The sequence below is a fragment of the Aethalodelphis obliquidens genome, unplaced genomic scaffold, assembly GCF_003676395.1.
Source record: "Aethalodelphis obliquidens isolate GAN/ISIS:26980383/991018 unplaced genomic scaffold, ASM367639v1 scaffold19, whole genome shotgun sequence".
In the NCBI taxonomy this organism is placed as follows: domain Eukaryota; kingdom Metazoa; phylum Chordata; class Mammalia; order Artiodactyla; family Delphinidae; genus Aethalodelphis; species Aethalodelphis obliquidens.
Window position 1 is genome coordinate 9,315,393 of NW_020837963.1, and position 18,752 is coordinate 9,334,144.

Below are 18,752 nucleotides of genomic sequence, written 5' to 3' on the forward strand. Positions count from 1 at the left end.
AAAAAATTGCTCAGTTTTCAATGCCCTTTTGTGTAATCCAAAACAGGTGTACATTCTACCACTACTATTAAATAAGAGTAAAACTTTGAAGTTTGCAGTGTTTTCAAGTTTCTAAGCCCTTTCTCATCTATCACCTCTCAACAACTAGGTGGTAGATGGGGAAGGTCCCCTGATATCAATTGGTGCAGTGAGGTAACAGCTCCTAATGTCACTTAGCAAATTAGTGAAAAGCTGAGGGTGGAACAGGATACTTCCTATCATCCATCTTGTAATATTTCTTGAATATCTTTTATTTGAAGAACACTATTCTCTCTTTCTCTAAACAGCAATTCAAAACTACATGCTAGACAGAACATCAAATAAGATTTTCTAAGCACTAGCTATGAGTTAAGGAGATCCCAGTATAGTTAGTTCCATGTACCTGTGCCTGATATTTGAGCTTTATTTAACATTTGGAGTCGAGTCTTAAAGAGAGGACCAGTGTTTATTGTACAGAATGGGCATGCAAGTTTGGGACCAGTGTTGAACTAGCCACACCTCTCAAAAAAACTCTCCAGGCCACTGTAAGCTATTGTCCACTCTTCTAATAGAACTCTAAGCCTCCTATTTAAATAACTGAAGAAATATTTTTTAAAAGCTACTTTGCAAGTATGAAAAATACTAGCCTACCAGACTGCTACATTGTCAGTATACATGGGCTACCCTTTGTCTCCTTAGACAGTGATGGATTGGGGATCTCACAGTGAAGATTTGGAAACATATTTGACCTTAATTTACTGGTTCAAGGCCCCTGTGCTTCTAAAATGAAGTAGGTTAAGTAAGTCATAAGCTTCCCCTTTTTTCCTTGGGCTTGTGAAAGTTGAGCTCTCAGAATTTGTTGAAAGGAGTAAAGTGGTGGCATGTCAGTTTCCCAGTGTCAATTTAAATATAGCCCAGTTTACCTTAGCTAAGAAATATAAAAATGGAACTTATACGAAATGGAGCATTTTCCAGATGACCTTTCTCATAGTTTGTGAATGTGCCCATTATATACCCCTGAAGAAGACAGGTCTGTGGGATGAATGGGTATGGCATTAAGGGCCAGTGTCAGGAGGGTTGTGTCCCTAAACAGGAGTAAGTAAGGTGATTAGGGATGTTCCTTCAGGAAGACTGGTCACAGTATCCGGAGAAACAGAAAGGTAGATGACAGTTGTCCCTGATGGGTGGTGTCAGAAATGACTGATGACGCACTTCAGGTGGTGAATCACAAGGCCAGTGGGTTTGGGCAGTTGAGAGTAGAAAGCAGATAACATGCCTAGATTCAGAGAGGCAAGTAAACATTGTCAGGAAAGTCCGCCAACCTCTGACAGACTCACAAAGGAGACACTATCTGCTGGAGGACTCAGTCTAGGATGCCTTGGAGGTCTTGGATGAACCAAGCAGATTAACAAGGCAAAGGAACATTCACAAAAAAGCATGGCAACATCCCCACCAGAGAAACCTGGTTACTAAAACTGGGACCCAAGTCAAAGTGAATTTGCAGTATTTTATTTGAAGTTGAGCAACCTGAGAAACATGTCCCAGTGTGGCTTAGCATATTACATAATCAGGGACAGGAACTTTCCAAAGTAGTTCAAGTAGAGCTTAATTTCAAGATAGCAGTCCCACTGGCACTAGCTGTGAGGAGTAGAAGCCACCAGGGCAGAGATAAAGGGTAGACTATTTTACAACTAAATAAACCTATTGATGAAAAAGTGTTTGTATTATTTCAGCATCATTATATAAGATCACAACAGGTTAGCTTTCCTTTTTCAATAAAACAAAGCAATGTTCTTGCCTGAATTTAAGACATGTTCATAAAATTTTACTTAAAATCAAGTAGTACTCAATTTGTATATAACCATACTTTTATTATTGCACAGATATTAAACTTAAACTTTCTGTGGTACTGGCAGACTTCACTCTGGAAATGTGTCACACAAAGTATTTTCTTAATGGCTTTAGGTCATTTTGGATAACAGTTGCCTACATGAACTCAAGAATGTCAATTATAGTATGCTACCCAAATTTCTAACTCTGCTTATCACAAGAGATGGAGTTTTTATGATAGTGAAGTAAAAACATGTCAGATCTGCAAGAATAGTATATAACTGCAGGAAAAAAAAATTTATACACCTTTATAATACCTTATTGACATTTTATCAAATCCATACTTGGTTAGAGCCATCAAGTATATAGGTTTACAAAAAAAAAGCAAAACTTTTTGTGGAAATTGTTCACACAATTATGTACATAATAGAGCTTAAAATACTGTTTTATTAATTAATTTCTATTCCAGTTTGAAACTCAATTAGACATTTTCAGCATTGATTGAAATATTCACCAAGTATTTGGGTACATATCAAAGGTTAAATATTATTATATAATTTTAATGTTACTAAGATATGATTTACTCTAAACAATAAAATTAGAAAAATGCCTTTCGCAATATTATCTAGAATATTATCAATATGGATAGCCTTTGTTTCTACATCCTCAGTGAATTGTCATTATTGATGGTACCAGCAGGTCCAGTGAACTCTTTTTGAAAGTAGATTATTTTCAGACAACTTTATCGCAGTAAATGCATTATCATCTACCAAGTTGCTTATGCCAGAAACCTAGGAGTCATTCTTGATGACTTTTCCTCCTTTACACTTGACAGTCAATAAATCACCAAGTGCTGTCAAGTCTACCTCCAAAAATAGATATTGCTTCTCTTCACTTTTCTGCCTTCCTTTAGTCTCCACCCTTTTCCAAGGTCTCTACCACCCACACCTAAAGGTTCTATTGGCTACAACAAGAAATTTGACTCATATTTTACAGAGTCAATTTCTCAATAAATATTCATGGAAGGAAAGGAGTTTAAAAAGTGTTGCTAGGTAATTTACCACTCTCAGTGCCCCTTTTGATTTCCAGAAGAAAAATTGTTGAATCAGCAGACAAATAAGTAGTCCACATTCTAAACATTGTTACTGTACGTGGTATTTCTTGATTCTCCTTCCTACCCTTGTTTCCTTTTGCCTTTCTTTATTCTCTGCTTCTTTATCTCTAAATCTCTTGCTCTCTTGCCCTCTCTTTTTCTTTTCCTCTTTCCTCCCTTAAAGTATTGATATTTACAATTTACTGCATGATTATTGTGCACCAGCACTCTGATGGAACTTCTAAGCGTGTTCACACTGACTTTCATAATCTGTACCACGAGCCTTTGAGGTTGGCCCTGTTATTAGTTCATAATGCATATGAGAAAACTTGGGCTCAGAGAGCTTTAGTGCCTCATTCACTGATAAGGAAGGTGACTGACATGGGTGTGAGCAGTGTGACACTGGAGGCATGAGGATCAATTACTTAGCTATGGCTGTATTCTGGGCGATGGTAAATTATGTTCTGAATTAGGGCAGTGGCAGAGGGAATGTAAATAAGGGGATGCATGGGGGAACACAATGAAAACAGGTTTTTTAGAAGTGCTGATGGGCTCTTTTTATTTATTTATTTATTTACTTATTTATTTATTTATTTATTTTTTGCGGTACGCGGGCCTCTCACTGTTGTGGCCTCGCCCGTTGCAGAGCACGGGCTCCGGACGTGCAGGCTCAGCAGCCATGGCTCACGGGCCCAGCCGCTCCGCGGCATGTGGGATCCTCCCAGACCGGGGCACGAACCCGTGTGCCCTGCATCGGCAGGCGGACTCTCAACCACTGCGCCACCTGGGGAGCCCCTGATGGGCTCTTTTTAATAAAATCTGTAGAGCCTCATGCGTACTGAAAGCATATTTCATTCTTCAAGGAAGTTCACATGAGATTCAACAAGTTCCCATAAATACAGAAGAGAAATAAGGGGCAGAGTCTAAAACTGACTTTCAGTTAAGTGTCAGGATCCTTAGATTTCTGCTGTGTTTCAACCAAGGTGTTCTTATTTGCTGCAAGGATCTTCTTTCAAAAGGTGCCCTCCAGTTCCCTTCTATGGGAATGCTATCTAGATAAAACCGCTGGGGAAAAGGAAAAGGCTTTCTCCCAGGGCATTAAATCTATTAAAAAGGTAGATGGTAGACTGCCAGGAGATTCTGAGACCACAGCTTTGCTGAAGGCACTCCGATATAATGCTCAGAAGCTCTGGGTTTGGATTTAATATAGAACGGAGTTCAAATCCTGGCTTTGTCACGCTTTACTTATAAGACCTTAGGCAGGCTTCTTAATCTCTTATGTAAAACAAGAGTAATGGTACTTTACTCTCAAAAATTATAATGCATTATCAGCTGCTTAGTGATTGTATGGTGTCAAAATATATGTCCTCAATCAATATGACTCCTCTTCTCAAAACTCTAAAAGATATTCATTATCAGCTCAAATCTAGACTGTATCCTGGTGATTAAGGCCTTATTCCAAACTTGTCACTTAGACCTTTCAAAGTCTCAGCAGAAATTCCTGCTTTGTGGCCTTTTTATCATCCTTGGTGTATCACACGCATTTCCAAGAAGTAGAGCTCTTGATCCGTCTCTGCTCTTAGCCAGGCCCACCTTGAGGCCAGACTCCTTGTCCACTCTTCATCAGACTGGGCTTCTCAAGAACTGTCAATTTGTCTTATCCATCACTGTATACCCACCCTTGTACAGTGTCCTTCATGAAGTAGGCATTTGATGACTGAAATCTTGTATTAACTTCGGTTTACAATGTATCTTTTTGTTGTTCACCCACTAAGCAGATCCTCAATAAATAATTACTCAATTGGGGGGAAAAAATTAAAAAAAGACTCTCTACTACAGTAACTGAATGTATTAAGAGGGGCTGGTCTTCCCCTGCAATTCACCCTAGAGAGAATAAGGCAAGATGTAAGTGTGCAATGTGATATGTGGAACTGAAAACTGAAGTTTATGAAACGTGACTTCTGAAAATAAAAGTGAGGGTGGGGTAGTGAGCTTATTAATGTTTTCTTCGGTTTTCTTAGTTACTATTTATGCACATCTAGAGTGAAGGAAGAATTAAGGAGTGGATTAATGTAGCCCATGAGAAGGATGATACCACATCACCAAATTGGATAGGGTTATCTCAGACAGTTAGGAAATAATGGCCAACGAGATCCTTTCTCAATAAACCTAACTGCTCTCCACCATGCTTATTTTTAAACAAACTCATTTTTGTGGTAACCAAAGAGGGGATGGAGGGATTTGGAGAAGTTAAGTTTTGCAGTTCTTGTTTTCTGCCAAATCTGAAAAAAAAATGAAATTAATCCTTGATTCAAGATAAAACACTGCAACACTGGAAAAGGATTACTTTCTCGCTCTCAAGTAATGAAAGGGCCAAAAGTCAAGTCACAGCTACTAGAATTGATTTTTCAAAAGTCAAGGACACTTGTTAAGTACTTTTAATAAAAATCATTACCAGGCTTGCCCATGAAGACTAGGTTGTGACAGCTTTAGGTGGCTTGGTGAGGGGATGGGCAATAGAATCTGAGCCACTGAGCACTGACAATATAAGTTTCATAGAGAAAATAAGATACATTATACCACTGAATAAGAAAAAGTTACTGAACACTTTCATTTAATTTCAAAGTACAATATAATTTGGGACATCCGCCGTATCATCTGCAGAAGAACCTGCACAGAACCTATTTGATCTTTGCAACCTGCTTCTGATTGCTTGAAATCAATGAGAAAGCCTAAAAGATGCTAATAAATTTAGCTGCTACCCACATACGAAGATGAATAAAAATGATGAAATTACTTCCAAAGATGAATAATAACCATTGAGGGGTTTACCTCCAGGCATGCAGAGCATATACCTGATTCTATTCATTTATTGCTGCCAGGCATTGATATTAAGGTATTGGTCATGTGGGAATAATTGATGCAATCACTGGAAGTCCTCATATATGATAAAGAAAAATTATTATCTGTCAAAAACTAAGTATTCATGTAATCATTAATACATTTAAAATCTCCAGGCTTATCAAGTGATTTACAATCATTTGGTAGAAATACTAAGCACAATTATTCTCCCATTTTCAATATGTGCATTGAGATTGAGGCCATTTATAAGACAAGAGAGGTCACTCAGCAAAGTTACAGCAAAGCACTAACTCATAAGGTTTTGCCTCTTGGTCTAAGACCTTCATTTTTCTTAAAATTTTCTCTTTAAATTTAAATTTGTCTTCAAAAAAACAAGATTGTAGTCCTTAGAAAATGACCCTTCTTGATTTGTCAAGGGCTACTGGTGGGAAGGCCTATTGGATGTATTAAAAACTAATTACTTGGGCTTCCCTGGTGGCGCAGTGGTTGAGAGTCCGCCTGCTGATGCAGGGGACGCGGGTTCGTGCTCCGGTCTGGGAAGATCCTACATGCTGCGGAGCGGCTGGGCCCGTGAGCCATGGCCGCTGAGCCTGCGCGTCTGGATCCTGTGCATCTGGAGCCTGTGCTCCACAACGGGAGAGGCCACAACAGTGAGAGGCCCGCGTAGCGCAAAAAAAAAAAACAACCAATTACTTAAATTCAGTTTAAAGAATATTTTGATAGGAGAATTTAGGTGAACAGAATTTCCAAGTAGTTGCTCTATGATTATTTATTTTCGTATGAAATAATAAAAAGGACAGTAGACTCAGTCGTCTGCTAATCGCCCTGTGATGATACAAGGTGACTTCTGCCTGTTCATTTAACTCTGTGCCTCAGTTACCTCCTTTATAAAATTGTAAAATGGTGAAAATATCAGCCATGACTATCTTGAAGCACTGAAAACTAAAAATAAGATGTGTTGGGGAGTATAAATGTAAGGTAGTCATTCAATCTGGTTTTCTTTACTAGTGTCTAAACACTTAAGAGCAAAGAACACAGCCACGCATGCATGCATGTGCACATGTGGAGGGGGGAGATGAGGTGTATGTATGTGTGCGTGCATGTGGGTGCATGCATATTTAAGGCTGTGCATTCTTTGGGTGCCGAGTACAGTGTATTGTTATTTTATTCATTAGTTTGTCTCTCTTAAATGAGCACATTGATCTAACTATATGTTTCCTTAGCATGACCTAAAAATACTGATTTTTTTTTCCATCTGCCTTTTCATTACGTTGTCCTACGTGTCCCATTTACTGTAGCCACTGCGCAATTACTTGACCTTTACTTAAAGAGGCTCCACACTGTCAGGACACCTTGAACTTGCTCTTGATATTTACTCTGTCTTAAATATCTTATTTATCCCCTCCTTGAAGTCCTATTCACACTTGAAGGATGGGCTCCTCGTCAAATCTTTTTTGACCACATGACACAGAATTAATCTCTCCCTCTATTATATTTCCACTGTATCTTCTGGGATTATCTATTCTAGCATTTAGCAGTTTGTTTTCATTATGAGTTTACATCTCTGTTTCCTCAGCCAAAATGAATGTACTATCATGATTCATTTGAGTGTTTCCATAGTCCCAAAGACAGTGCTTGCAACACAGCAGAGATATAGTTAATATATTTTGAATGAATAATAACTGAATGAATTAGACTCTCAGCCTTTGGAACTCCCATGAGAAGCAACGTTAAATAGGAAAGAATGCCAGCTTCAAACTGGAATTATCTCAGTTCATGTCCTGCCTCTATCACTTACTGCCACATGGTTTCAAGTTACTTAACCATTCTATGTCCCCATTGACATGATTGTACAAAGGGCATAAAGACAGACTTAAGTCACTGCGTCACTGTGAGGGTAAAATCATAGCTCACATAGATATGTGCGGTGCCTAGACCATTTCCAGGTCTAGAGTAAATGCAAAAAAAAGCGTTAACAAGTATTAATAAGAGTGGTACTTAGCTTCTCACATTTAAAGGGCAATGGGGGTGAAGTAAATGATCCCAGTAGTGCCGTACTCTTTCAAGTATATTCTAACAACTTAAATAATCAGATTAATTTTATTTAGCTAAGTTCCTCTAAAATTATTAAACTATGTTTATTATATAATTATATTTGATCCTTATTATTTGTAGAGTCTATATGTGCAAACTCACCTACCTGCTAAAATTTATTTGTGTCCCAAAATCAATACCCACAGTATCTTTACAGTCATTTGCAGACTTGTGCACATGTGGAACAGTGAAAACTTTGAGTCTCCAGGAGCACACATTTGCAGCTGAGGCTGAACAAGGAGATGCTCTGTTTTCTTGTTTCAGTTCTCATATTGTAACTAAGTGTCCCTTTTGTGGTCAAATAAATGCCCAAATAAAATACCACATTTTTTGCCCTCCCCCCCGTTTTTTCTTTGCTTTCTGTTGGCAATTTTGCTGTTTAAAATGGTTCTCAAGTGTAGAGCTCAAGCGTTGTCTCGTGTTCCTAAGTGCAAAAAAACTGTGATGTACCTTAAGGAGAAATACATATATTAAATAAAGTCCATTCAGACATGCATTATAGTACGGTTGGCCATGAGTTCAATGTTAATGAGTCAACAATGATATTAAGTGAGGTGCCTTTAAACAGGAACATGTATGAAACAAGGTGATGTATTGATGAGTTTACAAAAATGTTGTGACCAAAGTCTCACAAGAACCTAAACCTGTATTTTCCCTGGGAACAATATTACAATACTCCCCAATTCAGTGTTTGCAGTGCCTTTACAGAAAATAACTACTGCAAATGATGAGAATTGACTAGAGTTGGCATGTTCTTTGAAATGTTTTAAAATGCTGAGCAAATAACTGTGCCTTTAGATGATTTCTTAAATCCTTTTACAGAAATTTAATCATTTGTAGAGAGCTAGCTAATTTGTAGCAGATCTGGAAGAAGGGTCTCAAAACCCGGTCTCCCTGGAGAACACTGCTCTGCCTCTGCTATACCCACATAATTGAAACAATGTCAAAGCGGCCTTGGGTTGTGGGCTAAGAGCTCAGAAGTCCCTTCCTTGACATTGTGTTCAGCCTCTTTCTGACAGTCATTTATTTCTCAACTGTTCTCAAAAGAACAACTCTGTGTGTTTATTTTTAAAAAATGAATGTAAAATTTCATCAAAGTATTATTATTCATATATATATATATATATATATATATATTTTTTTTTTTTTTTTTTTTGCGGTACGCGGGCCTCTCACTGCTGTGGCCTCTCCCGTTGCAGAGCACAGGCTCCGGATGCGCAGGCTCAGCGGCCATGGCTCACGGGCGCCGCGGCATTCGGGATCCTCCCGGACCGGCGCACGAACCCGTGTCCCCTGCATCAGCAGGCGGACCCTCAACCACTGCGCCACCAGGGAAGCCCTCATTGCCTATTTTAAAGCCCTCAATCACATTCTGAAGTACTGGGGATTAGGATATCAATATATGAATTTGGGGTTTTGGAGGGCAGGGGGCAAAATTCAGCCCATAGCAATGTGTCTTGACAATTGTATCCACCCATGTGACAGACATGAACTAAGATGCAGTTTTATTAACCAAAAAGTCTCTTTGTACCCATATCCAATCAATCCTCCAGTGAAGTTGCCATAGGCAACTACTTTTCTGATTTGTATTACTGTAGATTAGTTTTATCTATTCTTGAATTTCTCATATCAATGGAATTATGCACTATGTACTTTTTTGAGTCTGGTGTCTTGTCAAATCCAATCTTATATCTTATTGCTATTTTCCTCACTATCTTCCGAGAATTCCGTATTTCTCTTTCTGATTTGGATCTCTGTTGGATTTCAAATCTTTTTCTTCCTTAGTTTGCACTCTCATTTTCCTTGCACATACCGTCATTAACCTCCTGATAAAGGGTACACAGATGGATATCTTTGAGGCCACTCATATCTGAAATACCCCTATACTTATACTTATGCAAGTGTATGTTCTTATGCTTGTGTTATAGTTTCCTCATACATCATAATTTATTTGGCTTGACATGAAATTCTAGGTTTAAGTGTTTTCAAACATTAAATGTTTTTGAGAAATCTGATGTTATTCTTATTCCTGATTATGTTTTATGTACCCCTTTTCTTTTTTTTTTTTTTTTCTTCATTCTGGAAGCTTTTGGATCGTCCCTCCCCCATGAGGCTCTAGTGTTTCACATAATATGCTTTAATTTTCATTTATTATGTTAGATATTCCATCATCCCTTTCAGAATGGGCTCTCAAGTCTTCCAGTTCTGCAAAGTTTTTATTGGGGAGGAGGATTTTTTTGTTTTTTGTTTTGATTTGTTTTGTTTTTTCTAATTTACTGTCTTTTATTTTTCCTGTTCCTTCATTCTCTCATCTTACTATTTGGGTGTCAAAAATTATGGACTAAACCTCTGATTTCTTATCTTTTCTCTCCAATTTCCTTTGATTACCTTTTTTCCCCCAATGAATTTTGGAAGGTGTCTATTAATTTATCGTCGAATCTATCTTTTGAATATTTAATTTGTGCAACCAAATTATACATGTTATAAGCTTTTTCAAAATCTTTTATTTTTCTTGTATTTTATCCTATTTATGGATGCAGTAGCTTCTCTTTGATTATTAGGGTATTAATGACAGTTCTTTGGATCCTTTATCCTTACACTAATGCTGTTTCCTTCAAGTGCCATTATGCTCTTAATGTGTTTTTCTCTCTGTATGTTATGGCGAAGGCTTTGTTTTCAATGTCTGATAGTCTTAAATTACCAGTTTACATAAAAATGCAGTACTAAAAAGGTGATTATGAAGTGCAAACTCTAGTGCATGAGTGGAGGTTATAAAGTGGTCTCCTCACGGTTGGGGGATTGATCAGGAACCTATCTGTTCTTTTCTCTTATTCTTTTAAATTTTGTCTAGAGAACAATTATCTGATATTCTGGCTGGGAAGTATACCCCTGGTTGCCATTGCTCTGGGTATCAGATGAAGGAAGAAGACTTGAGTGTCTTTTGTCATTGACTTAACAACCCTTGCCCTCATCTCTATTCTCTCCTGTGCCTGGTGTCCCTGAATCTGTGGCTTCTGTTTCAATATCCCTGGAGAATGAAGCTTCCAGCTACTCCAAGATCAGGGAGTGTTAGCAGACTGGTTTTGCAGAATGTGATAGGACTTTCAATCCATCTTCTGTCTCAGAAACATAACTGTCCTGCTTTGTAAGGTATTTAGGAAGTAACAGTTTCTAGTCTTCCCTGAATCTGGTCATGCCAATCACCTTGTTTTCATTAATATCTCTTAAGGAGGTACTTAGGTTTCATCTCTCTCCTTTGGCTCAGTCACATTTTTCCTCATTTGCACCTTCAAAAAATTTGTTAACCTCTCTCATTCACTAGAGTCCTATTAATCTATTCCTTATAGGTTTATACCATTTAGAATATTTTACTGTCATTTTAGTGACATTTACGAAGGAGAGATGATAATGCATGTAATCAACCAAATGAATTGTGTAAATTTGTCAAAATCAGACATATAGTTGTAAGAATGGATTTAATTTGGTTCTAAGGGGTAATCCCTAACACTTCTTGCATCTCTGCCTTATTTGCACTTATGTTTGTGTCAATTCTTTTTTTTTTTTTACATCTTTATTGGAGTATAATTGCTTTACAATGGTGTGTTAGTTTCTGCTTTATAACAAAGTGAATCAGTTATACATATACATATGTTCCCATATCTCTTCCCTCTTGCGTCTCCCTCCCTCCCACCCTCCCTATCCCACCCCTCTAGGTGGTCACAATTCTTTGACCCTATCCTGTTGTCCTTCCTTTCTCCAATCTTTTAATTTACGTCTATTATTTTACAGAGTATCAAAGTAAGCTGGCTGCCTCCTCCACCAGGAACACAAAATGGATTTATTACCGGCTATAAAATTCGACACAGAAAGACAACCCGCAGGGGTGAGGTGGAAACACTGGAGCCAAACAACCTCTGGTACCTGTTCACAGGTCAGTGTTCACATGGTGGGGTCTTGGAAGGTTTTGATGAATTAAATGCCTCAGCATCAAAATATTTTTTGCTGGTAAACAACTTAACCATTTTTTTCCTGTTAAATGGCATGTGGTGGTCTGAATGAGAATAACCTTTACATTTTTAACTTGATATTCCCTGTAATGCTTTCACTACATATTCTGCTTCTGGATCATCATCTTAATAAACATATCATTGAATTTTTATCCATATTAGTTTCTTAGTATTATTGGTTCAACAACTTCTGTTGTCAAATAATTTTTAACTGTTTAATAACTTTTTTTTTTTTTTTGCGGACACGGGCCTCTCACTGTTGTGGCCTCTCCCGTTGTGGAGCACAGGCTCCGGACGCACAGGCTCAGTGGCCATGGCTCACGGGCCCAGCCGCTCTGCAGCATGTGGGATCCTCCCGGACCGGGGCATGAACCCGTGTCCCCTGCATCGGCAGGCGGACTCTCAACCACTGCGCCACCAGGGAAGCCCTGTTTAATAACATTTAAAAGTCGTGTAATCAAATGGTTCCAAGTTTAAGTCATTTTGAGCCCTGTTCCCTCAAAGTCCAGGAGTGAGAATGAAGTTAGAAAATGGAGAGAGGGGTAGTTTGGGTAATAAAGAGAACAAGTCTACTTTCCATAAATAAAAAAGTAAATTCACTTACATAGCAATGTTGGTGGAACTCATAGTGGGTCAAAATTCTCTCTGAAAACTGGACCCAGTTTCCATGTAGTATTTGGATATATTTTTTTTTATTTTATAAGATTAATAATCATATATTTCCTTTAACTATTGGAACCATTAATACATGTCAGTCCAGTTCCTGGAAAACAGAGACTGAGTCAGGCTTTCAAGTTAATGCATTTGGGGTGCAAGCCCAGGAAAGCAAGAGTGAGGGAACAAGGAAAATGAGCCAGGGAGGAAAATAAATCAAATAATGATGACATATTATTGAGCTGGCCCCAAGGTTAGAACAAACCCAGAGCTTGCTTGGCCTTGGTAGGGTATCACTAGAGAAGCTAATTTAACTGCTGTGGCCCACAGAGGATGGCTGGATAGGAAGCCTGAGCAGTTCCTCTCTTGTCTATCATTGGTCAAAGTAAGCCCACCAATAGGTTGTTAACTGTTTTGTACCTCCTGCCGGCCCCCTGGGAAGCCAGCACTTCTGGTAAATGTACAAAGATGGAATTCTCTCCTTTTCCTCAGCACTTTCTGTGGTGATGGCTTGGTCTAGGGTAGAAGCAGCACTTGGGGCTGTATAGTACCAAAGAGAGCATGAACTAAGGGTTTGGAAAGCAAAGCATATAGCGGTGGCTCGTGGCAAAAACTGGCAGGTCCAGTTGAGCATATGTGTCACGGCACATAAACTGGCTGCATGACAACATGCAAATTAAAAACCATAACTTACAGAAAATGGATAACTATCATCGCAGATGAGAATAAAGGAAAGTAACTCCTTATTTATTCCTTTCTCTGTATGAGGTACTCAGTAAATTTCCATCTGAAATCATGAAACACACACAATTTAAGCTACTTGCTCAGCCTACAATATGAGACTTGATAGAAAGCTGGTTTTTCCCTTTAGGTTTTGCCTCTTATGCCTATAAAATGTTAATGTGATTGTGAGAGTGCTTCCAAAATAGATTACCAAAAAATTACATTACTTGTTTTATATCTGGACAGAATCTCCTAGGAAGGTATTATTAAGTCTAAGTGGAACTTATGGCACTCTACCATTCCATTTTAAAAGCTTAAGGAAAGCCAAGATCCTGTCTTTTTCCTGGATAAAATGATGGGAAGAAGGTAAAAATATTGAAGTGAGGCATGTTTCCTCACTGGAATATTTGGTACAATATGTACATAGTTTACTTTAAAATAAATCACCAAAATTGAAAATTCTTGCTTTAAAAATTTTAGTATAATTCCTAAGAGTTAATATTTGAATAGAAGAAGAGGCTCTGAGAATAATTTAATCCAAACCTTGTATTTTAATAGATATTGGCATTTGAAGCCCTGAAACTTTTTTTAATCATTGCTTTTCCTTCTCAAATGAAGAATATTAAAAATATAAAATAAACTTCTTTTTTATAAAATAATTAAAATATGAGCATTCCAATAGAAAAACTAAGGACTGGCTATTCAATTTACAGAACTATAAATAGCCAACAAGTGTAATAAAATGTTCAATCTCATTAGCAGAGAAATGCAAATTAAAACAAAATTGAGTTAGCATTTTCCTTTGATTAAAGTAATAAAGATAAAAATGAATGATGATACACTGTTTTGGAAAGTGTACAAAAGAAACATGAACTCTCATATACTACTTGTGGGACAGAAAGTTTCTAGAATCTTTCTGGAAAGCAATGTGGAGATTTCTGTTATATACAGATGTATGTGTGTGTATGTGTGTGGATTCATAAATGTATGAGTCAAGTTTCCAACTTCTAGGAGTTTGTTCCAATTCAGCAGACATATTTTTTTGCAAAGTTTTGAACTAAAAACATGTTCATTGCACCGTTACTTTAATAGCAAATAACAAGAAAAAAAAAGACCCTAAGTATCTAACTGTAGGCAGTTAACTAGAAAATTCAGACACAATCATATCAAGGAATACTGTATATCTATTGAGAATACTGTAACGTAAACATGTTAAATTACATGTTAAATATTTAAAGCATGTTAAGTGAATAACTCAGTTTTAAATCAGTATTAAGCATGAGTCCATGTTTATAAACCAAAAAATCCGTAAGAAAATATTTAGAATAATATGTTCTAAATATCAAAATATTAATAGTGATTATTGCTTACTTTTGTAACAATAAAATATGCATTTTAACTGCATATGTACAGTGAAAAACAAATAAAATGTCAAGACTCTGATGTTATAACTTTTGATTACCAAAATTGAAGATTTCCTACCACTGACTTTAACTGTATGCCCATTGAACAACTAAGAAGGGACTGGTCAAGAAAATAAATGAAGAATGACCTTACTGATATGAATTGTTTAGTATTTATGGGTTTTTTGCCAAATGGAATTTAACACATTCAGCTTAATATAATCAAGCCAAAATTTTGACTCTCTAAATATACAAATTTTAGGATTTTCTTTCGACGAAAAGCAAAATTGTTTAAAAAGATAACTATATAGAGCAGCCAGTTTTAGCCTTTTTACTATCAAAGATGCTATATTAGTCCTAGGGGGGGTCGTAACAAATTACCACAAATGTGGTGGCTTAAAAGAACAGATTTTTTTTTTCAGTTCAGGAGAAACCAGAAATCTGAAATTAAGGTGTCTGCAGGATTGGTTTCTTCTGGAGACTCTGAGAGAAAATGTCTTATGTTTGTCTTCTAACCTCTGATGGTTGCTGGCAGTCCTTGACATTCCTTAGCTTATAGATGCATCTCTCAGATCTCTGCCTCCATCTCTGCATCACTTCCTCCGTGTGTCTCTACGTCTCTCTTCTTATAAAGGCACCATTCGTTGGGTATAGACTGTAGTAATCCAGGATGATTCCATCTCAAGGTCCTAAAGTAATTATATCTGTTAAGACCATATTTCCAGGAAAGGCTATGTTTGGATGTTCCAAGTATACTGTATTCTACTTGCTAGACACCTTTCATTACTTTTCCTCTCAAGGACAATCATTTTGAATTATACCCTCTAATGAAACTTTAGTTATCCAAAAATAAACAATTCAGCCTTATATCTTTATTCCTCTAAAATATATGTGGCAATTAACCCTTCTAATCAGCATAGGATAACCTATCTTCACTCTGGTTTAATATCATTCCAGTCAAAAGCAAAGAAATAGGATGAATTAATTAGCTTGTTATTGAAATGATGCACAAATGCCCCTTCCCATCTTTATAGATTTGTAGGAATCTGGACTCCAAACTTGAAACCTTTATTCAGAATGTTCCTTCTTCATTTCAATTGTTATAAAATGAATTTGAGAGTGCAAACATAATCTGAGCAGTTATACTTGTAACTGTACTTGATATGTATTGCAAAAAAGTCACACAGCCTCATTTTTAATTTGAAATAGAGAATTACCAACACCCAGAGGATAGCCTCATACTCTTAAAACATTAAAAACAAGCTTTGCAAAGCCTCTGCCTTCCTCTCCCCAGTTCTGTGTCCTGGCTTTAGTAATGCACGTTGCATTCCTAGATGTAGTGGGAATGTCTTTCAGGCTACAAAGCATTGAGGAATCAGGAAGTACTACACACTGGTTGATTGGCTGTGGTTTTGACTTGTCCCCAGGATATATTTAGTAACTTACCCACTTTGTAGTAAGCGGAAGTAATTGATTTTCTATATGAATCTTCAGCACTTTAAAATGTACAGGATTTGCCCCCATGTTTTCAATACCTGTAAAGTACATGGATATGTTGATTTGGCTGTTAGAAAATTGAAAATGCCAGAATGCTTCCTTTGGATGGTGTAAATATTCAGATGTAGAGACTCAAATATTGTTTTTTACAGTCTTCTATTTGTTAGGCAGTTGTTTTTTGTTGTGTGTGTTTTTTTTACTAGGATAATGAGACATCTGCAATAACAAAGTAATTCAGAGTTATAACAAGGAGTTTAAATCACTGCTATCAATTTTATTGTGGGAACCCAAGTCAACTAAATTTTAAAGTGCTGTTTTTAATTTTTGAGTGCTCTTCAGAGAAGGTTGTTTGGAACTGAATTTAAGAGTTTTCTTATGCTTCACGACCAATATAAAAATAAATATAGTGGTAAACATTCATTGGTGTTTTATGGACTGAAAAATTGAAATAATGGCACAGCAATTTTATAACAAGGTTAGCATTAGGGGAATAAAGGGAAGTTATATTGTTTGAATAATACATCATCTGTTGACCATAAGTTTTAAGAAACTAGAAAAGAACTGAAGAATTACAGAGTTTGAAGGCACTTATTACTGGGGATAGAAACAGGCAGAAGACAATCTGCTTTTAAAAATAGAATTTTTTACAGCTAAGAAAAGCATTGCTGCCTATACCTTACTTCTTTTAGAATAAAGTTGTACTTAGAAGCAGCTAGGCACACACACACATGCACACACACACACACACACACACACACACACACACATGCACACATTGAGATTGAACTATACGTCCCTGACAAACAGAAGAGGAAACACACAATTCATCGCATCCAAAGCCCTTTTTTTTTTTTATAGAAGAGGTAACTGAAGTCAGAAGAATGACATTTCTAGGATGTACCATTAGTTAATGGTATAGATTCCAACTAGATCACAGACGTTCTGATTCCTAGTTATGTGCTCCTTGTACTATACAGTGTTGTCATCTTTAGCTCACTTTACTGTGAGTGACTCTGGCCGTTGTGTCAATCTGTAAAAAAGCATTGATATAAACAATTTTAACATTTATAACAATAATAACAGCAATAGCAACTTTGACAACAGCTCTATGCTGGAAACAGTATGGAGGTTCCTCAAAAAGTTAAAAACAGAACTGCCAATGAACCACCAATCCCACTTCTGGGTACATATCCAAAAGAATTGAAATCAAGATCTCAAAGAGATAGCTGCATTCCCACATTCATTGCAACGTTGTTCGCAAGAGCCAAGGTAGAGAAACAACCCAGATTTCCATCGACAGACAAATGGATGAAGAAACTGTGGTATATACATACAACGGAATATTATTCAGCTTTAAAATAGAAAACAAAACCTTGCCATTTGCTGCAACATGGGTGGACTGGGAGATATTATGCTAAGTGAAATGTCAGTCCCAGAAGGGCAGATACATGATTCCGCATATATGAGGTATCTAAAATAGTCAAACTTTTGGAAACCGAGAATAGAATGGTGGTTGCCAGGGGAGAGGGAGAGGGGGAAATGGGCAGTTGTTCAACGGGTATAAAATGACAGTTATACAAGATGAATAAGTTCTAGAGATCTGCTGTACAACAAATACCTATAATTAACAGTACTGTATCGTGCACCTAAAAATTTGTTTAGAAGTCATCTCATGCCAAGAATTCTTAACATTAAAAAATAATAATAAAAGCAAGAGGACAAAAGAGTCTTTTGAAGGTGATAGATAGGTTTATTACCTTGATTGTGGTGATGGTATCATAATGTATACATATGTCCAAACTCATTAAAATATATACATTAAAAATGTGCAATTTGGGGCATATTAAGTATACCTTGATATAGCTGAAAAAATATCCATGATAAGAAAATAGAACTGTATCTATTTTAAAATTTAATCTTTATAATAATTTTTTATTCATATACACATTTTATTGTTGAGAAATCTTAGGCAAAGAAAGAGGGCTAGTAAGTTTTTCAAGGTCATGCAGCTATTAAGTGGTGCAGCAAAAACTTAAGTCTAATTCTGCCTGAATTGAAAACCTATACTCTTAACTCTTAAACTATAGGTAATATGATGTTGACCACAAGCAATGACTATGTGGTTGTGTGAGTATGTAAAGGGATAGTGAAATAATGCAGGGATGGAAAGGGATATCTATTGAATAATAAAAATTGAGGATTAACTTTGTAACTAGAGGAACTGAGTAACTTTAGAAGAGATTAAGTCAAAACTTTCCTACCAATTTATTTTTGAAATACTGTTTAATATTTCCATTAGCCCAACTCAGGAAACACATCTCAGATAATAGCTTTGAGAAATACATACACAAAACAGCTTTTGATTACATGCTGGTTTCCTTCTATCCCATCTCCAATGAATGAATGAATGAATGCATGCATCCATCCATCCATCAATGGAATGTTTCAAGTGAGAAAATAATCTGCAAATGTTAGTTATCTTTATGTCTATTAAATGCCTAATTTAATAAATTATTTTTGAAAGCAGTTTGTCATTTGATTCTCAAAAGAATACTCTAAGGTAGAAATGCA

General features: G+C 36.8%; 1 protein-coding gene across 1 annotated transcript in view; it reads left to right on the forward strand.

Annotated features, from left to right (window-relative positions):
• DCC (DCC netrin 1 receptor) overlaps positions 1-18,752 on the forward strand; it is a 1,156,455-nt gene that overhangs the window by 921,288 nt on the left and 216,415 nt on the right. The window contains 1 exon segment of the mRNA XM_027118541.1: positions 11,687-11,828. Coding sequence (XP_026974342.1) covers positions 11,687-11,828 — 142 coding nt within the window.